At 32.6% G+C, this 25,254-nt stretch overlaps 3 protein-coding genes across 7 annotated transcripts; 2 read left to right on the forward strand and 1 right to left on the reverse strand.

Moving 5' to 3' along the window:
* The first annotated feature begins 561 nt into the window (after positions 1-561).
* LOC130894699 (zinc finger protein 883-like) lies at positions 562-19,185 on the forward strand. Of its 5 annotated transcripts, XM_057801643.1 has the most exons (4): positions 7,306-7,638; positions 13,725-14,045; positions 17,291-17,608; positions 18,079-19,185. In XM_057801643.1, the coding sequence occupies exons 1-4, from the start codon at positions 7,365-7,367 to the stop codon at positions 19,047-19,049; spliced, it is 1,884 nt and encodes a 627-aa protein (XP_057657626.1). In that variant the 5' UTR covers positions 7,306-7,364; the 3' UTR covers positions 19,050-19,185. The 5 variants fall into 5 exon arrangements, with proteins under 5 accessions (XP_057657628.1, XP_057657624.1, XP_057657626.1 ...); XM_057801645.1 differs by lacking the exons at positions 7,306-7,638; positions 17,291-17,608; positions 18,079-19,185 and adding exons at positions 562-1,144; positions 14,516-16,459; XM_057801642.1 differs by lacking the exons at positions 17,291-17,608; positions 18,079-19,185 and adding an exon at positions 14,516-16,459.
* LOC130894700 (zinc finger protein 883-like) lies at positions 1,662-7,035 on the reverse strand. The gene is made up of 2 exons (XM_057801646.1): positions 6,595-7,035; positions 1,662-5,444 (listed from the first exon to the last, which is right to left on the reverse strand). Exons 1-2 carry the CDS (start codon positions 6,893-6,895, stop codon positions 3,724-3,726), a joined length of 2,022 nt encoding a protein of 673 aa, XP_057657629.1. The 5' UTR covers positions 6,896-7,035; the 3' UTR covers positions 1,662-3,723.
* A 1,275-nt stretch (positions 19,186-20,460) lies between the features above and the next one.
* Positions 20,461-25,176, forward strand: LOC130895251 (gastrula zinc finger protein XlCGF52.1-like). Its single transcript, XM_057802466.1, has 2 exons — positions 20,461-21,403; positions 22,386-25,176. Exons 1-2 carry the CDS (start codon positions 21,127-21,129, stop codon positions 23,423-23,425), a joined length of 1,317 nt encoding a protein of 438 aa, XP_057658449.1. The 5' UTR covers positions 20,461-21,126; the 3' UTR covers positions 23,426-25,176.
* Positions 25,177-25,254: the final 78 nt, after the last annotated feature.

Below are 25,254 nucleotides of genomic sequence, written 5' to 3' on the forward strand. Positions count from 1 at the left end.
CAAAATCGTCTAAGCAAAATGGTTACTTTAAATCTAGACTGACATTGTGATGATTAAAACTGCTAAATCCTTACGATACAAATTTTCGCAGCTAAATTAAACAACACACAATTTTTGTAATTAAAAAAGGCGGTTAATTGTCTTCTTCTTCTTTTTTAGACATCAATGTCACACTTTAATAAAATCACTAATCTAAGACATGTTGTTTTGTTTTATAAAATTTACCTCTATTCTCAACACTTTGTCTATTTTCTTGGAAGTGTTTCGTGCGCGAACAGCTTTTACTGGATTTGACTCTTCCTGAAAGATCCATACAGTCGATTGTTGTTTAGTTTCGGGTTCAGATACATGATTCGCCGCCTGTCACGTCTTTTGAAGCCTGGCGATTAAAGTTTTTAAACATTTTTTGCACCAAATGACACGATCTTTATTGAGCGATTGTCAAATAATGCGATATCCAACGCGAACAAATCTTTTTGAACGCCAATTGTTCATGCATTCTCGACTGTATGCGAGTGGAACTAACGCCAAAGTATGCCTCAATCGCACGATATGTCACATGTCAATCTTGCAATAACAGTTTATGCACAGCACCGATGTTTTATGAAAACAGCCGGTTTTGGACGACGACGACGAAATTTATACTGTAACGAAGTGCGACCCTGATTGAATTCGGATAACTAGCTCAACACAGTGCTAGATATGGTGCTCCATCAACAAAAGTCGAAGCGAGTTGATCGACACACCGCTGTTGGTTTAATCCGCGTCGAAAATCTAAACTTTATTTCTACAACGATTCAGGCATTCCTCGAAGTACTCTCCCTGAGACAAGATTCACTTCTTTTAACGCCGTTTCCACTGGCTGAAAGCCTCCAGTTGTGATGCTGTTCAGTTGCAGTGTCGTTTCTGCCTTGATGACTTCCACATCTCCCAAATGCCGCCCTCGAAGAACCACTTTGCAACAAGAATGAGTCACAAGGAGTTAAATCGTGTGAATTAGGCGGATTGTCTCATGAACAACGAGTGACCGGGCGCATTTTCTTGATGAGAGATCCACCTGCCTCCTTGTGCCAAATCCGATCGAAATCGGGACACAAGAGCTTCTGAGACACCTCAAAATTTCCGTTCACTTTATGGCCGAGAGGTAGGTACAAATTCCTCATGAACTATACACCTAGAATCAAGCTTCGGTACGATTTTCGCACACAATTTCTTTATTTCAAGGTTTTGTGTCAGAATTTCGTGTTTTGGGGATTGACAGCACGTCAACTGTCAGTCTGATTGTCTATGGTCACAACCCCGAACATTTTCATCAAACTCGATGACGACGAGCGTCCTCGGCCTTCCCGGAACCCGTTGTTCACGGTTGGTTCCTTCGGCCATTTTTGCCTAGCTTGGTGTTTATGTGCTGTTCCTTAATCAGAGACGGCTTCATGTCAACGGTTGTTGAAAGGTTAACTTTTAATAAGCAGCGGCTCACTCCTATTTACACGCAGAGCGCTCTGACTAGAACTGAGCGCTGGATAAAGGAACAGTGCAACATGGCGGCTCTTGCAACTTCTTGAGTGAAGTTATTATTCAACTTTTATACGTATTGGAATTGACCGTACCATTTTAATATAATAAGAAATGATATTAACTGGAAAATGAAAGATTAGAAATATATATATAAAATTTTTATTCCAGAATTTCCGATACAAATTATTTTTTAGAAGCTTGTCATGTCATTTGAGGATGCTTAAAATTAATACTACGAAATACTTAAGTTACTTACTAATACTTGAGTATTAAATCTTATTATAACAATTATTGGAATAATACTGAATGTTATCTACAAAGAGACGTTATTTATTCACTTTCCAATTGAGGTGTATAAAATATTTTTCGACTTGAAACATGTTTATCTCCATTTCCAAAAATGATATGATATCCAATTATACATTAAACAATCTAATAGTCCAGAATCCTAGGTTTCTAATACCTGCCAAAACTTTCAAAATACACGTTCCTCGATAGCTCTGTCTTTCTTGGTCTGTACAATTCCTTCCTTCCAGTTCCTGGAAGGTCTTCCTCGTCTTCTTCTATTCTGCGATCGATACATCAATGCTTTCTTCGGACACTTGTCCTGATCCATCACATGTTTTCGTCCAGAGCAGTTGCTTAGTCTGTAGTCCATTTTCACAGCCTCTGTTAGTACAATACAGGCTCAATTGTTTATTATTTTTTAACTGTGTTTATGATTGTAGTTTAGTCCTATCTATCTAGGGATTTACCTTTGGGTACTTCAATAGTGGAAAGGCGATAAGGCGATTGGGAGATAGTTTGAGGTTTTTGGGTCTAAAAGAAGAGAGTTTGTGCGCAGGCCAAAGGAAGAACGGATGTTAAATCCATGTGTAATTTCAACTGTAAAACACGGCGATGGTATGGGGATGTTTTGGAGGAAGAGCGACTGATACAACGATCCGAAGCTACGCAGAGTACTTGAGTTGAGTTGTGAGACAAATTTGACAGGAAAGTCAAACAGCAATGTCCTACTTTCACTCCACATCTTTGGAGAGTGCCAAAATTATGCAAGAGGTTTCATCGTTGCTTAAAAAATTTCAATATATACCAACTACAGATTGTAGAGGTCGTGGTTTGTAAATTCCTTCCAATTTAGTTGACGAAGGCTCTCCATTTTCTTCTGTTTTTGCTATTTCTTTGGCATATTTCCATGTTAAGTTTACCTGTTGCAGTTCTTTATCGATAGTTCCTCTCCATGCTCGTGCAGGTCTACCTCTTTCAGTTTGTTGCTGATTTCCGTCTCCATTTTCCTGTTTGGTCAAAAAACTCAGGTCAGGAGGTTCTGTAGCACGCCAGAATTGATCACGACCCGACACAGTCTTCAGAACGATAATTCTCGCATTCGGAAGCCTCGAAATTGAGCCCTTTTAGAGCGGCAGTCTGCTTAAAATGTACAGAGCACTTTTCAAGGTCAAAATGACAGGATTGTGATCGGAACTATTTTCTGTGATTTACTTTAAAGACATTTTTTGATAGAGCGATTTATTTTTAGCCTCAAATTAGAGTGGTTATCGCCATTTTGGTGATAACCACTCCATAGTCGCAAAATGTCCGTCTGGCGAGTATCCTCCAAGTTCTGAGAACAAGAAAAAATCGCTGGGGCTCAGATATGGAGAATACGGTGAATGTGGGAGCAATTTGACGCTCAATTAATTAGTTTCCATTGATTTATGGCGCGATGCATTCTCTTGATGAAACAGCACTTTATTTTTCTTCAAATAGAGACGTTTTTCCACGATTTCGTCATTCAAATGTTCCAACAACGCTAAGTATTAACCGATGTTTGTGGATTTCTCCTTTTAAAGATAATCGATGAATATTATACGATGCGCGATCCTTAAATACTTGAGCTATAACTTTGCCAGTCGATTTTTGCGTGTTTTCACGCTTTGGAGTCGGTTTATCACGTGCAATCCACTCTTTTAAATGTCGATTGGACTCCGTTGTGAAAAGATACAGCCATATTTCACCCATTGCCGTACGTCGACCCAAAAATCGGGTTTATTACGATTGTACATCTCCAAACACTGCTCAGAATCATCAATTTTGGTTTAGGGATGTTTTGGAGGAAGGGCGATCGTCTTTTGTGATTTGACAACGACATATGTCAATGTCAAAACTTAAGTGGCAACCTTCTTATTTATGTGTAAATGTGATATTTCATTCAACATTATGACGTCGCGCGTGTTGCACTAAATTACTTTTGCACCTGAAGAATTTTGAGCAAATGTCGCATTTGAATGGTTTTTCGCCGGTATGACACCGAAAGTGTTGAGTCAAATTACTCTTGCACCTGAACGATTTAGAACAAACGTCGCATTTGAAGGGTTTCTCGCCGGTATGACAAAGCATATGTTGATCCAAATGAGTTGAACGTATGAAAATTTTGAAACAAATATCACATTTGAAGGATTTTTCGCCAGTGTGATACCGCATATGTTTATTCAAACTACTTCTCTGAGTGAAATATTTCGAACAAATGTCGCATTTGAAGGGTTTCTCGCCGGTATGACCGCGCTTGTGTCCATTCAAAGAACCCCGTTCGCCGAAAGATTTCGAACAAATTTCACATTTGTACGGTTTTTCGCCGGTATGGCAACGCGTGTGTCGCACCAAATGACTCCTACAGGCGAAAATCTTCGGACACGTGTCACATTTGAATGGTTTTTCGCCGGTATGGATGCGCGTGTGGACATTCAAAGTGCCTCGCTGGGTGAAATGTTTCATACAAATTTTACATTGGAATCGTTTGTTGTCTCTGTGACCGTTCAAGTGTTGGATCAAATGACTTTTAAGTATGAAGGCTTTTGGACAAGATTCGCATTTGAAAGGTTTCTCGCCGGTGTGTATTGGGACGTGTCTACCCAAACTTCTTTTACACGTGAACGATTTGAAACAGACGTCGCATTTGAACGGTTTTTCGCCGGTATGCCACAGCATGTGTTTATTCAAAGTGCCTCTTTCCGTAAACGATTTCAGACAAATGTCGCATTTGTGCGGCTTATCGCCGGCGTGTCGACGCAAATGTTTATTTAAAGCGCCCTTTTCGCAAAAACATTTCTGGCATAGTTCGCATTTGAACGGTTTCTCTCCCGTGTGGCAACGCTTGTGTCGAACTAGATGCGTTCTGCGCGCGAATATTTTCAAACAAATATCGCATTTGTAAGGTTTCTCGCCGGTGTGACTACGCTTATGTTCGACTAAATGATTTTCGACTGTGAAAACTTTGGAACAGAATTCGCACTGGTACGGTTTATCGCCGGTGTGGGTACGCGTGTGTTTGATTAAATGATTTTTAACCGTGAACCGCTTCGGGCAAAATTCGCATTCGAACGGTTTTTCGCCGGTGTGGCGGCGCATGTGTATCACCACGCTACTTTTAACCGAAAATTTTCTCGAACAAATTTCGCATTTGAACGGTTTTTCGCCGGTGTGACTGCGTATGTGTATGTTCAATGTGCCACGTTGGTTGAAACGTTTCAAACAAATATCGCATTTGAAAGGTTTTTCGCCCGTATGAGTGCGCACGTGTTTCACAAAATGGCTTTTAACCTTGAAAAATAGCAAACAAAAATCGCACTTGAAACGTCCCTTTCCGGTATCGGCGGTTATTTCGTTGGAGGAATCTTGCAAACTTTCCTTAGTTAATTTATTTTCATATCGATCTTTTATGGCAAATTCAATGGGTTCCGATTCTTTGTTATTTTGTTCAATGGTGTAGTTTGTATGTTTACGTGTACCAAGTTGTTTTTTATTGACGATATGTTGGGTTATGTGGTGGCATAACTCGATTTTTCTAATGTACAAGATTCCGCACAACTTACAAATTAATATACCACCAGGTAAGACCCAAAGTTTCATACTTCTTCTAACTGAAGCTCCTGTAAATAATAATAACACTATTTTTTCAACTCACCAGTAAATATGACAAAAATATTATCAATAAAAGAAAAATAGAGATATTTTGATATAAAAAATTTTATATATCAAGTTACAGAGATGAATTTTTGCTACTTCTCTAGAAGTTTTCAAATGCCTTTTTCGTAAAAATATCTAGGGGAGTCTCGTACTCCCCAAAGGTTTATCCTGGGAAGCTTTATAACGCTGAAAGATGCAGTAGAATCCGCGTTAAATACCTCTGGTGTCGACGGTGCAAAAAGAATGGTATGGACACCTTCAATGACCCATTTTTTGCAATCATGAAAGCTTTTCCCGTGGAGAATTAGAAACCACGGTGAAATGGACGCGAAGGTAACCAGATATTGCCCACAGTATGCCTCAATGGTCAAGTAAAGCAGCTATTCAACTACCGTGACCTTCAAAAAGAAACGAGGACAGGTAACCACTTAAAAAGGGTTGCTCCAAACCTCACCTTCAAGTGTTGTCAGCTGTTCTCACTGAGATAGAATCAATACAAACAGGTTAGGTTGATTTATGATAGGTAAATGTGATTTCCATGCTTTTGCGATAAAATTAACTCAGTTTCCTAGTTGCGTATCAATCTTGTCTCTACACTCTCAGTTTAACAACTTTTTTTTCAAATACCCTCGAGCTCTGAGCCCAAAATCCTTTTTGTCCGATTACAAAACCCATCCAGGGTACAGGAATTCATTTTCCTCTCCACTAGGGAGCGTTTCCACAGTCGCGAATTTCTATAGCATTACCCCAACCGCCAACACATCTCACATGTAAAGTTTCATCTAAATCAGATGTTGGTACTAATCTTATCCTAGTCACTTTTGACGAAATAATGTAAAAACTTTTTTCCTTTAGTATTTTAATGACCAAAACATTACTCAACACAAAGAATAGAGAATTACTAATCAAAAACTAGTTAAAAATAAATATACAAAGTTTTAATTTTGAATAAATATGAATACTAATGTTTTTTATTATTTGAAAAAATTCTGGATTCATTTTGAACATTATTATAATTAATTTAGACCTCATACAAAGGCAATTTGTAAATTAACCACATTTCACATCACTATATGCCTCATTATTCATTATAAATTGCAGTACAGTACATACCTGCTCTTGAATGTTTAGCGTTCTTTATTTTAACCAAATTGTCTTTTAATTTGACACAATCAACAATGGTATTAATTTCACTTTGACTATATATACACGTTTGCTGTGAATAATCAGGTAATAGATCAATATCAAGTTCTTGTTTTATTGATAACAATTCGTTTGCCTTTGCCGTCATATTACTTTCAGTGTGTTTTTTGTTATAAATTTCTTCGACGTTTTTATTTGGTATAAAACATTTATTCATTTCAATTGTTGTCGCTTCAATTAAAACATTTTCCGGCTCCTGTTTCACCTCCATTATTAGGTAAATTATAAATAAATTGAGTTTTTCTTTCACTATTACTAGCTAAATAAACAAACAGTGGATACAAATCTCTTTACATGTATATTGACAGTGATTGACAGTAACAATGAAAAATTAAGAGATGGCGAAATTGCACTTCTTATTTTTCAATTGATGTGGTAAATAGTTTACCCAGATATATGTTGGCCTTTTTTGACATATCAATAATAAATAATTTTGAATCTAGATATTCATAGAAAAAATGCTTTACACCTACAAAATTAGTTAAATGTATCAACAAGGGAATATTCAAACACATCCTTATCAATTGGAGAATTGTAACCTTAGAATCGAGCATAAATCTTTAAGTAGTTATACAATACGGAGTCCATATAAATATGAAAAAAAAGAAGACTGATGATGATGTCATAAATATTCAAATCAGATGTTTTGTTGCTTTCAGTTTATATAAAAAAAAATTATAATGGAAGTAAAGAAAGAACCAGAATATACTTTTGTCAAAGAAATTGAAGTGCCTGTTGAGGATAATCTTTGTTTTAATAGAATTATTGAAGAAACGAATGATCCTAACATATGTAATGTTATAAAAAACGAATTTCCAGTGCTTGTAAAATATGAGAATAATGCAGAATTATTAGAACAAATATGTGAAAATATTAAAAGTGAAATCGAAGAGAATGATGTAGATCTAAAATGCGATATGGTTTTAAAAAATAATATACAAACATCAAAAATTGGTATGTAGATTTTATTTAATTACAAGACTTATCCAGATATATACCTAATAACCATAAAACAGAAATAAATAGGCTTGATATAAAATTCATGATTTATATATACCATAATTGTAATATTTTAGAAGTTACTGAAACTGCTTTAAATAATTCCACAGCAACTACTTTATGAATAAAAATTTCAAGGTAATTTGATGTTGTTAGTAGATAAATTTTCATAAGAATAATAAAGTCCACATATAAACATTTAATTGCTTAACTGTGCAATATATTATCAAAATTCACTAATTTTCACTGTAGCAAAAAACTAAATCTCAGCACACAGAAAAGATCCTGAAAAATTGCACTTTAATAATAATAAAATTCATGGAAATTATTATGTATAGAAGATTTAGGTTTCTAAAATAATTGAAAGCCCTCGTTATTTATATAGTTCTATTTCACTCCAATATAGTACTTAATATCAATTGAACTCTGTAAAATAAGTTGATTTTCCTGTGTTTTCTAAGAATTGTTCAAATTAAGTACATAAGTAATAAGTTTAGGAAATTCAAATTCTAGCTTGATATGTATGTATGTATGTATGTAGATAATTTTCAATAGGGTGAGCCTGGGGAACAATTGAAGGATGATCTATGTATGTAGATATTGGGGTGTCATCACACTGTCACCCAAAGGATCTAGAATGTGGAATGGCTGTAATTGCCAGGATCTTCATCTCCTATTTCATACATCTCCAGGTGTAGTGCTCTGGAGTTCTGTAATGTTTCACACTTCACACAAAATCTACACGCCACATTATCTGCTAGACAAGGGATTCACTTAAGGAAATCAAAATAAGCTCGAACTCTTTCAAATGTAATATATTAGTTTCAAATTAAATATAAATTATAATGCACAGCCATGTTAATGATGACAATCGCTCATCTAACATTGTAGAACGATGTACATTTTTTATTTGTATTATTAATCAATTCGGGTTGAAATTTCCAAACAATTTTTGGAAAAAAATGCGAATTAGTAATTTTGCAGGGCCCTTAAGTGCTCGGGGTCACTATACCCTCTCTAAATTCGATGTTCCCAGCACATTTATTAAAGAATATCCATTTCACGGCAGTGAATGTGTTTAATATTAGCAATAGCTCTTTATTATATAATTTTCGACCCTGACAAAGCTTGTAATATCTGATTTGATTCCTATTATTTACAGGAATTGTAAGGAAAAGGCAACTTATGAATCATTCTGTTTTACCTGGAGGTATTTCTATCTGTAAAATATGCGGAAATTTGTACATAAAAAAATTTGATCTTTGTAATCATGTAAAGCGACATTTTGTGAAAAATACTCGTTTTAATATTCACTCGAGGGACTACAGACAAAAACAAAATATACAATCTCACCGTAACAAACTATATAAATGTAAAACTTGTTTCAAATTGTTTAGAAAGAGGAATTATTTAATCGAACACATGCGGATTCATACAGGAGAGAAAACTTTTAAATGCGAAACCTGTTTTGAATTATTCACCGTTAAAGAAAATTTAGTTGAACATATGTCGATCCATAACAGCGAAAAACCATTCAAATGTGATATTTGTGTAAAATCCTTCAAGCTTAAAAATAGTTTAGTTCGACACGTGCGTATTCACACTGGAGAAAAACCGTTCGAATGTGAAATTTGTTCGAAATCGTTCACAAGGTCGAGTTATTTGATCATTCACAAACGTACCCACACCGGCGAACAACAACTGAAATGCGACGTTTGTTCAAAAATGTTCAATTATAGGAGCGATTTAATAAGACACGTGCGTGTACACACTGGAGAAAAACCGTTCGAATGTGATATCTGTTCGAAATCTTTTTCTAAACGTGACAATTTAATGGAACACGTGCGCCGCCACACGGGCGAAAAACCGTACGAATGTGAAACGTGCTTAAAATCGTTCGCAATCAAATACGATTTAATCAGACACGCGCGTATTCACACGGAAGAAAAACCGTTCGAATGTGACAGTTGTTCGAAAACTTTCACAAGATCGAGTTACTTGACGATTCACAAACGTACCCACACCGGCGAACAACAATTGAAGTGCGACGTTTGTTCAAAAAAGTTCAATTATAGGAGCGATTTAATCAGACACGTGCGTCGTCACACGGGCGAAAAACCGCACGAATGTGAAACGTGCTTAAAATCGTTCGCAATCAAATACGATTTAATCAGACACGCGCGTATTCACACGGAAGAAAAACCGTTCGAATGCGATAATTGTTCGAAAACTTTCACAAGATCGAGTTACTTGACGATTCACAAACGTACTCACACCGGCGAACAACAATTGAAGTGCGACGTTTGTTCAAAAAAGTTCAATTATAGGAGCGATTTAATTCGACACGAGCGTGTACACACGGGCGAAAAACCCTTCAAATGCGATATCTGTTCGAAATCTTTTACTAAACGTGATAATTTGATGGTACACGTGCGCCGCCACACGGGCGAAAAACCGTACGAATGTGAAACGTGTCTGGAATCGTTCGCAATAAAAGACGGTTTAATCAGACACGCGCGTGTACACACAGGAGAAAAACCGTTCAAATGCGATAATTGTTCGAAAACTTTCACAAGATCGAGTTATTTGATGAATCACAAACGTACTCACATTGGCGGACAACGATTTAAATGCGATACTTGTTTGAACGCGTTCAATTTTAGAAGTGATTTAGATAGACACGCGCGTATTCACACCGGAGAAAAACAATTCAAATGCGATATTTGTTCGAAATTATTTACAAGGTCGAGTTATTTGATCATTCACCAACGTACTCACACCGGCGAACAACAATTGAAGTGCGACGTTTGTTCAAAAATGTTCAATTATAGGAGCGATTTAATAAGACACGTGCGTGTACACACCGGAGAAAAACCGTTCGAATGTGATATTTGTTCGAAATGTTTTGCGAACCGCGGTAATTTAATCAGACACGTGCGTCGTCACGCAGACGAAAAACCGTACGAATGTGAAACGTGCTTAAAATCGTTCGCAATACGAGACGGTTTAATTCAACACCTGCGTATTCATACGAGTTAAACGTTATGTCATTCGATGCGCCTCTTAGAAATACACCGGTAGACGTACCATGAGTGCGACAAGTCTCAACATCCTTGACACAAACGACCACGATCGAGTAACACCACGACAAATCAAAAAAAAAGCAGATCGGAGGCTGTTCGCTGTTACTTAAGTTTCACTGGGGACGAGAATCATCCGAAGATGATCGACGTAAGGTGATTACTCCAGAAAATTGTAGCACAGACCAAAGAAAGCGGCGTCGAGTAGAATGTGAGCGATTTTTAGAGCTTTGCCGCGAAGATCGAGCAAGTTTCTATGATCCGTAATCCAAAAGAGATTCCATGGAACGGCATCGCAAAGACAAACGAAACGAATGTCTCGAAAGGCACTAAAAAAGCGAGGCTCGAAAGTGAATACAACGATGGAGTTTATCGATCTGGAATTCGTTTCCGTGAACGTCGCTTTGTACTAGGAAGTTTTGAAACTGTTGCAACGACGTATCCGGCAGTACTTGGGAGTGGGTCATTCTGCACGATAACGTTTCTGTTCGCACCAATTCTTGGCTCGTAGTGGCGTTGATCGTCCACCGTATTCCCCTGACCTGCCATTTGCGAACTTCTCGTTTCCCTACAAGATGGAGAGAGACGTTTCGCGGACATTTCGGCCATCCGGAGACTTGCGACTTCCGATATACGGTCAAAAAGTGGCTAGAAAAAATAACTTATATCCTCTGTTTTTTTTTTTTTCTAATGCCAGTCACCGAACTTTTCGACAAACCTCGTATGTTTATTTACTACTTGTTATTTTCGAATCGACATTGACCACCATAATTCGATTTTATTTAAAAGCTGATTAGGTTCAATTTAAGAAAAAAATAGTGTTACGAACTCGTCCACTGACATTGATCGTGAAGTCTGTCCTGTTCTATTGTATTAATAGAATCTAAAATTTGGTGGACGCGCGGAGTACGTTCTCAGAACGGAATGGCGTCAAACTCCTTAACTTATTTACAGATTTTATAATCGTTTTTATTTATTTATGCACTCACACTTGTAACAATAAACTATGGACTAAACTACTCGCTATTTATCCAGTAAGACTTAGTATTCACTAACTTATAGAGACAGACTTCGTCGAAGATTAACAAGCGATTATTTATACAAAACGAATTTCTGGATAATTCGCTTCTAAAATTACAAAATTCCGGCTTCACGATCTACGTCAGTGGACGAGTTCGTAATTGTAGTTTCATATGATGTAGTGCTTTATAGTTTTTTATCATTTCTATGTTTTAACTCATTACCACAAATTCATCATAAATTGCAAATTGGAAATAGTAAAATAATCTTATTGCATAAATTGATATTTATTTTCTTTCTCTTGTATTTATAATTACATTACATGTGTAATATATTCCGTTGTAAAATAAATGAAGCGAAAATTTAAATATAAAATTGAAAGTTTGGAAAAAACAAATTATTTATAAACATCCAATCCATAATTATTACATCATCAATGATACTTGTCCTTTGTCCAAATAGTTACTATTTTTTCTTACTAATTTAACTACATTTGCACACTCTTTTATTATTTGTTCTATTAAGCATTTAATTTACCTTTCAATTACCCAGCGTGACGTCCTTTATTTGATGGTACTTGTACCAAATATTCTTAGACGAATTCATCTAACCTCAATTTGAGTGTATTAAATGTGCCTCCATTTTAAAATTACGCCAAAATATAGGCAGATCTGTGATAGTTGACGTTTTTTTAATAATAATAAAAAAAGAAGAAGTAAGGTTACAAGTTTTAGAGTTTGCTTCAGTTGAGAGATGAACAAATGAAGAAATATATTGATAAATATCGTAGGATTACTCAAAAGATTTCAAATTATTTGAAAGTTTAAAATATGAACATATATTTAGTTTTATTTATTAATTAAAAAAAAATATTTAAACTGCAGTACAGTTGTTCATTTCTAATTAACGAAATAAAATGTTTTTCGTAATATTAAATGAATAAACATTAATTAGAATTATGTTACCAAATACAGATGAAACATTTTTTGCATACATTTTATCTAGATAATTTTTCCAATACTTATATGGAGATTTTAGTTTATTGTTATTTAATCTTATAACTCCTACATCATAGAATAACCTTTTTAAATTCGTCTACAATTTTAATTATATTGTCATCACTGTTTTTTCTGTCACCAAATGGTTTTTAGAAGGATATCTTTTAATGTGGTTATAAGAAATTTAAAAAATCATGAAAAATCTACCATAACTTTAAATAAAGCTGCCAAAAGTCCGCGTTCTGTTCTTTTTTTTTGAGATTATGTTTTAATTTACATTTGATTGGATGTATTGTTATTGTATTTACTAATGTTGTTAGTTTTCAAACTGTCATTCTTTGACATATGTCCAATCTTCTTCGCTTTCTTAAATATACCAAAACTTACTAAAAAACACAAGATAATTTGCGACTGTGTTAACAGATTCCTCAAAAACTATTAAAGAGAAGATAACTAAACTAATCCATGTCAAAAATGTTTAAAGCTGAAAAACCGTGGGATTATATGCTGCCCAATAAAAAGACTAGTAAAATTGAAAAGGTTAGAAACATGGATGCATAGTCTTCAAGATCACGTCCATATGTGTTCATTTTTGTTTGGCTCCTTGTTTATTTTAATATGTGTATAATTTCTGGTTCGATGGCATTTTCTACCAAAATATTTATAGCGAAGAATTACCCAATACAAAATTTTAGAATTCTATCTTTTATAATTCAGTAGTGACTAATCCGAACAGAAAAAAACAAGTACGGTTTAATTCTTAAGTATTCAATTTAGCATTATTGGTTTTTAATTATTGTTAAGGAAATGACCTTTTCAAAACGAATTATTGACTTGCTTGTTTAGGCGACAAACTGATATTAAAAAAGAATAGATTTTATTGATACAATTTTAAAGTTCTATTAGTTTTTATCCAAGTAATAACATTATTTAATTCATTCAGACAGAATAGATATGGAGCAAATACTCGTTAAGGAAGAAATCGACATCCAAAATGATTTATTGTGGAATATAGACATTAAACAAGAATTTAATGAGGAAGCACCTAAGACCTTCTTTCAAAATGAAATTAATAACACAGACATAAAACAAGAATTGTGTGACGAGGTGGATACTGTAATTTTTCAAAATGTGAAAATTAAACAAGAAATTGATGAAGATATAAACACGGTGCAAATATTGGAAGAGTCTAAATTTGCAAATGGAATGAAGGGATATGGATCTTATAGATTTGACGTGCCTAACATCAAAAGAAAATTTAAAGGTAAGTTACAATTAATCTTATTAAGTTATGTATGTTTGTATTACATTCTTGAGCGCTATTAATTAGTATGACAAATTATTAATGCTAAGGTCGAATAAAATCAGATATGAGATTGGAAGCCCAAATGCTGTCAAGAGGGTTGAATATGTGCTATTAAAATGGACCCTTACATAGTTTTTCAGATTTTGATTCAAATTTTATATTCTAACTCCATGTAATAATTTTTGGTACAAATTCATTATAACTTTTAATATCAGAATATATAGATTATTATTCCGGTTGTAATTCTTGAGAATTAAGAACAAAGTAGTGGTTCCAATTTAATGCATTGACAGTTTAAGTTAAGTTCCATGTATTTCGCTTTATTATTGTCATCCCTCTCATTAAAACGTTATAATCATCTAATTTTTTGATTAGTTTTGCATGAAAAATTTGAACCCTTTAAAAACCAGCTTGAATCTTCCTTACAGGACTTCTAAAAAATTGGAAACCCTGGAAAGTAAATACTATTACTGGGATTATGGTATGTGGGTTATGTGGACGTTTATATACAAAACGTATAGAATTACTACACCACTTTTTCACAAACCATTGTGTAAAACAGAAGAAATTGCTAAATAAAAAGAAATTCAACCAAAAAAATGTGAGTTGCAAAAAGGAGGAACAAGTAACTGACCTTTCTGTGTTCAGAAATTTAAAGGAAAATGTAAAAATTGAAATAGTTGAACATGATCTAAAACAAGATGCCAGCTTAAATAATTATTTCAATGTAGAACGTCAGGAATTGAGGAAAAGTGACGGAAATTGGTGCAATTACACAGAAGAAAAATCATTAAAATGTGAAATTCGTTCTAAATTATTAGCAAAATTAAGTCATTTAGTTAAACACAACAAAATTCATGCAAATGAAAAACCATTCAAATGTGAAACTTGTTTCAAATGGTTTACACTTGAAACTAGTTTAGCCAGACACATGAGCAGTCACACTGGCAAAAAAACATTTACTTGTAAAGTTTGTTCTAAATTGCTCAGTTGCAAACGAAATTTAGTTCATCACATGCGCATTCACACCGGCGAAAAACCATATCAATGTGAAATTTGTTCCAAATTGTTCTCAGTTCGAAGCAGCTTAGTTCAACATATGCTTTGTCACACTGGGGAGAAGCCATTCAAATGTGAGAGTTGTACTAAATTTTTCACTAGAAAAATAAATTTAATAAGCCACACAAAGAGAATTCATAGTACTGAAAAGCCTTTCAAATGTGAAATTTGTTCAAAATCTTTCACAGAATCAAGTTATTTATTCAATCATAAAAAGATTCACACAAATGAAAAATCGTTTGAATGCGAAATTTGTTCCAAACTGTTCACAGTCCAAAGTAGTTTAGTTAAACATATGAGTTGTCACACTAGGGCAAAACCATTTAAATGTGAAACTTGTTTGAAATCTTTCACACTCAAAAGAAGTTTGGTTAAACACATTCGCAATCACACTGGTGAAAAACCTTATTATCACTGTGAAGTTTGTTACAAAAGTTACACAGCTAAAAGTAGTTTGGTACAACATATGTTTGTACATACAGGAGAAAAACGATTCAAGTGTGAAATATGCTCTAAATTGTATTATAGAAAAAGTAACTTACTAAAACACATTTACACACATAGCGTGCGTATCGACACAGAAGAAAAACCGGACGAAAGACCGTTCAAATGTGACAGTTGTTCGAAAACTTTCACAAAATCGAGTTATTTGATGAAACACAAACGTAGTCACACCGGCGAACAACGATTTAAATGCGAAGTTTGTTCAAAAATGTTCAATTATAGGAGCGATTTAATAAGACACGTGCGTGTACACACAGGCGAAAAACCCTTCAAATGCGATATCTGTTCGAAATATTTTACAAGATCGAGTTATTTGACGATTCACAAACGTAGTCATATTGGCGGACAACGATTTAAATGCGATACTTGTTAGAAGATGTACTATAAACTGTAGATTTTCATTCAACCGATAATGGGTATTAAGAGGTGCATCTGAAACACTAATAACAATAAACTATGGACTAAACTACTCGCTATTTATCCAGTAAGACTTAGTATTCACTAACTTATATAATTTACTTAAATTCATTGTTTACTTTTTACTATTTCAATATGACATCAAATTATTCAGACAGAATTCTTCGCAGATTAACAAGCGATTATTTATACAAAACGATTTTCTCGATCATTCAGTTCTAGAATTACAATAAAAAATCCGGCTTCACGAAAGTAAAATAATCTTATTGCATAAATTGATGTTTATTTTCTTTCTCTTGTATTTATAATTACATTACATGTGTAATATATTCCATTGTAAAATAAATGAAGCGAAAATTTAAATATAAAATTAGAAGTTTGGAAAAAACAAATTATTTATACCATACCATATACAGATGAAACATTTTTTGCAAATATTTTATCCAGATAATTCTTCCCATACTTGTATGAAGATTTTAGTTTATTGTTATTTAATCTTATAACCCCTACATCATAGAATAACCTTTTTAAATTCGTCTACACTTTTAATTATATTGTCATCACTGTTTTATCAGTCACATAATGATTTTTAGAAGGATATCTTTTACTGTGGTTATAAGAAATTTAGAAAATCACGAAAATACTAAATGAAAAATCTACCATAAGTCCGCGTTCTGTTATTTTTTTTTTGAGATTATGTTTTAATTTACATTTGATTGGATGTATTGTTATTGTATTTACTAATGTTGTTAGTTTTCAAACTGTCATTCTTTGACATATGTCCAATCTTCTTCGCTTTCTTAACTATACCAAAACTTACTAACTAAAAAGCACAAGATAATTTGCGACTGTGTTAACAGATTCCTCAAAAAATATTAAAGACAAGATAACTAAACAAATCCATGTCAAAAATATTCGATGGCATTTTCTACCAAAATATTTATAGCGAAGAATTACCCAATACAAAATTTTAGAATTCTATCTTTTATAATTCAGTAGTGACTAATCCGAACAGAAAAAAACAAGTACGGTTTAATTCTTAAGTATTTAATTTAGCATTATTGGTTTTTAATTATTGTTAAGGAAATGACCTTTTCAAAACGAATTATTGACTTGCTTGTTTAGGCGACAAACTGATATTAAAAAAGAAGTAGATTTTATTGATACAATTTTAAAGTTCTATTAGTTTTTATCCAAGTAATAACATTATTTAATTCATTCAGACAGAATAGATATGGAGCAAATACTCGTTAAGGAAGAAATCGACATCCAAAATGATTTATTGTGGAATATAGACATTAAACAAGAATTAAATGAGGAAGCACCTAAGACCTTTCAAAATGAAATTAATAACACAGACATAAAACAAGAATTGTGTGACGAGGTGGATACCGTAATTTTTCAAAATGTGAAAATTAAACAAGAAATTGATGAAGATATAAACATGGTGCAAATATTGGAAGAATCTAAATTTGCAAATGGAATGAAGGGATATGGATCTTATAGATTTGACATGTCTAACATCAAAAGAAAATTTAAAGGTAAGTTACAATTAATCTTATTAAGTTATGTATGTTTGTATTACATTCTTGAGCGCTATTAATTAGTATGACAAATTATTAATGCTAAGGTCGAATAAAATCAGATATGAGATTGGAAGCCCAAATGCTGTCAAGAGGGTTGAATATGTGCTATTAAAATGGACCCTTACATAGTTTTTCAGATTTTGATTCAAATTTTATATTCTAACTCCATGTAATAATTTTTGGTACAAATTCATTATAACTTTTAATATCAGAATATATAGATTATTATTCCGGTTGTAATTCTTGAGAATTAAGAACAAAGTAGTGGTTCCAATTTAATGCATTGACAGTTTAAGTTAAGTTCCATGTATTTCGCTTTATTATTGTCATCCCTCTCATTAAAACGTTATAATCATCTAATTTTTTGATTAGTTTTGCATGAAAAATTTGAACCCTTTAAAAACCAGCTTGAATCTTCCTTACAGGACTTCTAAAAAATTGGAAACCCTGGAAAGTAAATACTATTACTGGGATTATGGTATGTGGGTTATGTGGACGTTTATATACAAAACGTATAGAATTACTACACCACTTTTTCACAAACCATTGTGTAAAACAGAAGAAATTGCTAAATAAAAAGAAATTCAACCAAAAAAATGTGAGTTGCAAAAAGGAGGAACAAGTAACTGACCTTTCTGTGTTCAGAAATTTAAAGGAAAATGTAAAAATTGAAATAGTTGAACATGATCTAAAACAAGATGCCAGCTTAAATAATTATTTCAATGTAGAACGTCAGGAATTGAGGAAAAGTGACGGAAATTGGTGCAATTACACAGAAGAAAAATCATTAAAATGTGAAATTTGTTCAAAAACCATTTTGCATAAAAATAGTTTGGATAAACATTTTTCTATTCACATAGGAGGAAAGTCAATCAAATGCGGCGTTTGTTCAAAAACTTTTTCACAGAAAAATCAACTGAATAATCATTTGCTCAATCACATAGGAAAGAAGCCATTAAAATGTGACATCTGTTCTAAACCTTTTTCACGTAAAAATAATTTGAGTCACACTGGAGAAAAACCATTCAAATGTTACATTTGTTTGAAAAGTTTTTCACAGAAAATTCATTTGAATAGACATTCTCGTAGTCACACAGGACTAAAACCATTCAAATGTGATATTTGTTTAAAAACTTTCTCTCTGAAGGATTCTTTGGATAGTCATATGCGTAGTTACACAGGAGAAAAGCCATTCAAATGTGACATTTGTTCCAAGTCTTTTGCGTCGAAAAATAATTTGAAAACCCATTTGCGTAGTCACACTGGAGAAAAGCCGTTCAAATGTGACGTTTGTTTAAAAACTTTCTCCCAGAAAAGTAATTTAAACAGACATTATCACAGTCATCAGGGAAATAAACAATTGAATTGTGATTTGTTTGGAAACGTTTTCACATAAAATAGTTTGAATATAAATTTTTCAGTCAAGCCAAAGCAAAAATTCAGTGTCATGTTTGTTTGGAAACTTCTTTAATAAAAAGTAAAGAGAAATTATTAAATACATTTTTGTTAACAAAATATAATTATTTATTATATATACTTGTTGTTTTTTTTAGGGTATAAAATTCCAGTTCCTAGGTAATTCAAATGAAAACCTAACCTAGGGAGGCTCGTTTGTGATAACATAAAATATAAAAAAAATACTGTCATGTTATGTTAATGCATTTTTTGTAAACACAAAATCTTATCACTTGCTTTCGAATTTATTAAGCACTTTGTTCACGAATCTCTCGAGCTAGACGCTCATAAACTTGGCATGCATGAATCAATTAAAACAAACTTCGGTCAAGTGTCAAATTTTAAAACATACAGCAAATTATTTACTACCATGTCCAAAATATAAGATACTCGATTAAATGAATACAAAATACCAATATGATGGAAAGAACTTCTTTGTAACTATATTTTTTACTATGGTTTACCTTCTACATAATCTCAATTCTACAGTTTGTGTTGGTAGCTCACAAAGTTTGACCCACAAATCTCAAAAATTTTAAACATTCATGTGCTCTATTGGGTTCGTAAATTGTACAATTTGATAACTACAATTGATGTTCAATAAATACTAACACAGTTAATAAAAGTTCCTTTCAAATTATACAGTTTGAGCACCCAATCAATCACATGGGTGCACAATGCGTCAAACCGATGTTCCAAATTGTCGTTTTTAAGATTTGTACTCAAACTCATTTCGATTTATTTAGTTTTACATTTGTGTTTGCTTACAACCAAATTTTGTTATATGATTGGATTCAGAGACAAATTGAGTATATACATTATTACTTAGTAAAGAAGGCCATAAAAGGGCTTAGGAAGGTATATATTTATAGTGAAAAATATAGTTTCAAAGAAGTGTATTTGTATTTTATATTCAATTAATCAAACATCTTGTATTAGGAAGACGACAACAAATTAACAATTAGTGTATGACATTTTTTCAAATTTGACACTTGACACAAAACTTGTCCGACCGACCGAAGTTTGTTCCAATCGTTACTTGTGTTGCAAGTTCATGAGCGTCGAGCCCATGGGATTCTGCACTTAATTAACGTCTAGAACGTCATATGGAACAGAAGTTTGACAAAGACACCATAGATAATCTTCATATGCAGAGTGACCAGAAATTGTTCTTAGATATGAAGTGTACTCCATATTCTGGGTATAGACTTAGTAATACTAGACTACGCATTCGGTTAAATTCGTGTTTCAATATTAAAAGAAGTTACGGTATGGTGGATAGAAGTACCTTTACACTTAAATTTCTTGTATCCTACTTCCACCGCACAATTTCTCTGTTCTTGTTACACCAATCACCGCACAGTAGAACAAAGGCTGTTTCTTTATGAATTTGGAAAATTTCAATATAGAATCATGTAGAGGAAATTCCTATATCAGACACATAATAAATCCCGTCCTTCACATGAATAATATCTTCAATCCAATCACAAAAAACCCATCGAACCTCTCCTTCAAAATAGACATTGCATGATTTGCGTCGTCTAATATTACTATGTCTATGGTTCTGGGCTCCGTAATCAGCTGATTGGTGAATATGGTTTCCAAATGATTTTTTAAATAAATTGTTGGTTTTTCTCGTTTTCAATAAGAAAAATGAATATTAAATAGTCCAGCTTTTTTTACTAGCCTGTTTTCAACTGAGACTTGCTAAACCAGGCGTTCAGACTACTATGTAAAAAGATAAGAAGAATTTACTTACAAGTTGTTTATATATTTTCTTGGGTTGTTCTTCGATTGAAAATAGTTCAATTATGATTAATTCAACATAATTTGGATAAAATTTATTTCAAGCAAAGTATTGCTAAGGAAGTGAATATTGAGCTTGTTTTTTTACGAACCATAACATAACTTACTGGGACTTGCTCAACTCCAGATGTTTAGGCTATAATATGGAAATAGAACTTATTTATAAGTTTCTCTTCAAATATTTATCATTAATTTGATATAATCGAGACATAATGGATTTAGAGCAAAAAGCTGTTAAGAAAGAGATTGACATCCAAAAGGATTTTATTTGGAATATGAATGTCAAACAAGAATTGAGTGATGGAGTACCTATGACTGATTCTCATAATGTGAATACTTATAGTACGTATAATATTAAGCAAGAAATTAATGGAGATCTAAACACAGTCGAAACTGATATGGAAAGCTTTCATTATGTTGATGTACCATATGTTCAAAACAAATTGAAATATTTAAAAGTGAAATATGGAAGGCGTATCAAATTTAATGGTGAGTTACAATAAATAATAGTTATTTCAAAGTCACATACTTTATATTATTTTAATGTTCCGATTATTTTAACATAAATTTATTGAAAATTCATGTTATGCTTATAATAACAATAGTGTTCCAAATTTGCAAAAGTGCTCTCCTTGTTTAGTTTGATGACCATAGATAAACAACCCACGAAATAATATCACAAAATTTTTATTTCTTCTATGATATTGATACATAAAAACCAAAAATTTTTACAGTTTCATAATTTTCATATTAGTATTTAGTAGACAACGTGGAATTTACTTTTATAATATTTTTCCCACCTTTCAATTGTCCCTGAGGCTGTGGGATGGAGCAAATAAATGAATATTTGTAGACATACTTATTAAGGCATACTTGGGCATTAGTTCCGCTCGCATACATTCAAATTGCGTGAACATTTGGCTGTCGTGTTGGGTACCGCATAATTTGGAAATCGCTCAAAAAAAGCTCGTGTTGCTTGGTGCAAAGAAATGTTGAGAAAATTCGTTTATAAGGTCGCGTTAGGCGACGGCCCCAAAATAAACAACAATTGACTGTATAGGTCTTTGAAAACAAGACAAATTCAACAAAAGCTGTTGCCGCACAAATCATTCTCCACCATGATAATGCGAGCACTCACTCATATTTCTACACCTGAAGAAGTAGGTTGATGTGTTCAAATCACATGTTTTGGACATGGAACAAATGCTTTAACAATTGATCTGAATAGAGGATATTTTGAAAAACAATAAAGCCATATCCAATTATAAGATTCTGTTTGTCTATCTCAAAACTCCTATATCAACCCTTATCAATGTAAACCATTGTAGGCACTACACATTTACAGATGAAAACTGATAGATCAGGTTCGGTCTACAGATTTTCTGGTAGTACAATTGTGTTGTGTGTATTTAAAAAAATTTTTTTTTTTTATTTTCTGGTCTTCAAACACCAGTTTTATTTTTCCTTACAGGACTACACCTAAACTCAAATTCTGTTATTGGGATTAAGATCTGTGGGTTTTGTGGTAATTTATATACAAAACGAATAGAATTCCGTTACCACTTTATTACAAATCATTGTATGGAGCACAAGAAATTCCTGTATGAAAAGAAATTTTACCAGAAAAACAAAAGGCAAAAGGATCTTGCCATTCATAGAAAACTTGATGAAGATGTGAAAAATGAAATAGAAATAGATGAACACAATTTGAAAATGGAATTGCAAGAAAAGAGTTCCACTAAAAATTCAGGATTAGAAATAAAAAGTGTCTTTAACAGACATTTATGTAAACGCTTTAGAGAGAAACAGTTCAACTGTGAAATTTGTTTAAAAAGGTTTTCACATAAAGGTAGTTTGAAGATACATTCTCGTATTCACACAGGAGAAAAACCATTCAAATGTGGCATTTGTTCAAAATATTTTTCACAGAAAATTCATTTGAATGATCATTTGCGTAGTCACACTGGAGAAAAGCCGTTCAAATGTGACATTTGTTTGAAAACTTTTTCACTGAAAAATAATTTGAATAGACATTTGCGTAGTCACACAGGAGAAAAACCGTTTAATTGCAAAATTTGCACTAAAACCTTTTCTCAAAAAAGTAGTGTGAATATACATTTGCGTATTCACACAGGAGAAAAGCCATACAAATGTGAATTTTGCTTGAAAACTTTTTCATTGAAAAATAATTTGATAACTCATGAGCGTAATCATACAGGAGAAAAACCATTCAAATGCCAAATCTGTTCAAAAACGTTTTCGCATAAAAGTAGTTTGAATACACATTCACGAAGTCACACAGGTGAAAAGTCATTTAAATGTGAAATCTGTTCTAAAACCTTTTCACTGAAAAATAATTTGAATACACATTTACGTAGTCACACGGGAGAGAAGCCATTCAAATGCGACATTTGCTTCAAAACTTTTTCACTAAAACATAATTTAATTACACATGTGCGCAGTCATACAAGAATAAAGCCATTTATATATGACGTTTGCACTAAAAAATAATTTCAATATACATTTGCGCTGTCACGCATAAAAAAATGATTCAAAAATCTTAATTATGAAATCAAAAAACAAGTAATTATATTCTCAAACTTCTCAATAATTCGTCAAACTGATATGAGGTATTTCCATAAAACAAAAGTTTGCTGCATCAGTAAGAGGGGAGGTGAATATCTCATTTTATCTGATTTGAGTAAAATTGACCGAGTTCAAATTATCTGACATTTTTTACATACACACCATTCAGACTATATTTCTTCATTAAATTTGTATTGATTTTCTAATTTTATTTTGATTGTAATTTTTGTGATATTTTTTCCATAAATTATCAATTTTTAATATTATGGTTATATGTCTTCTTCTTTTTTTGTTTTTATTAGAACTACTTTTAAACCAGATTGCTTCTTTCGCATTTAAGTTCTCATTAACATAACACTGAATTTAGAAATAAAAGAAGAAATAGTTTCACAATTCATTATTTATTTACTTATATTCTTCAATCAAATAACATTATAAAATCTAATAAAGACGAAATGAATGTGAAGCAAAAAGTTGTTAAGGAAGTCGATTTCCAAACAATTTTTGATCAAAATTGTTATTAAGTGGTCGTTTGATTAATTAATCTTTGACTGTTAAACTATCATCAGTTGTCAACAAATTCTAGCTTTCTTCGGATGTATGTCAACTATCAGTTCTTCTCCCTAACGAGATTTTCTTAAGTGAATTGTTCTTGTGATTTTTTTTATTGTTTTGGGGTAGGCGGACTGGAAATATTTAATTTTGTTTTGCACCAGATCTACTTGCATGATATATTCTTTTGCTAGTATAGTTTCTTTTTACCTATTCGTGCATTATAGTCCTTCAACCTTCACCTGATAACTTCCTCAACTAAAATTTGATAAATGCATCTAACATTCTGACCATTTTCTCTACCCCATTTTGCTCCAGGAACAGTATTATTCAACTGAAGAAATGGTTCTAATTTTCCTTGTAGGACTGATAAAAAATGGAAAAAACCTAAACTCAAATACTATTGCTGGTATTATGATGTGTGGTTTTTGTGGAAACTTATACACAAAACAAATAGAATTCCTTCATCATTTTCTGTAAATCCTTGTATGAATCAGCAGAAATTACAAAATCAAATTGTGTCCGAAAAATAGAAATTGTAGAAAAAAGCAAATAATTAACTTTCCCATTTCCAAAAATCTCAATGTAAATGTGAAAAATGATTTTGAAATAGTTAAAGAATCAGAATTGTCAGATATGAAATTCATTGATAGTTTTAAATCAAATATAAATGAAGGTCAGAAATGGAAAAAAATTGTTTTAAATAAGCATTTACTTGATAATAAGGGAGAAAATTCGTTTAAATGTGCCATTTGAGTTGAGTAGTCACACAAGAGAAAAACCGTTCAAATGTGACATTTGTTCAAAAACTTTCTTACTGGAAAATAATTTGAATACTCATTTGTGTAGTTATGTAGGACAAAAATCATTTAAATGTAACATTTGTTTGAAAGTTTTCACACTGGAAACTAATTTAAATAGGCATTCGAGAGATATTTAAATATATATTTTATATTTTTTCCACAAAAAGTTCGAATGCACAAGCAAAGTAAAAATTATATGTTTGTAACTACTAAAATATTCGATTAGAAAAATGTAATTATATAACAAAAAAATCTACTTGTAGTATAAATTGCATTATAAATACCATGTATGTTGCAAAAATAAACAATTCCAATATGTCATTGCCTTTCTTGCATATATAATATAAATATATGTTCTGTTTTTTAACTTTTATTTTTTCGAAGTTGTGTATAGTATCC

This window comes from Diorhabda carinulata, chromosome 6 (assembly GCF_026250575.1).
Source record: "Diorhabda carinulata isolate Delta chromosome 6, icDioCari1.1, whole genome shotgun sequence".
Lineage (NCBI taxonomy): Eukaryota > Metazoa > Arthropoda > Insecta > Coleoptera > Chrysomelidae > Diorhabda > Diorhabda carinulata.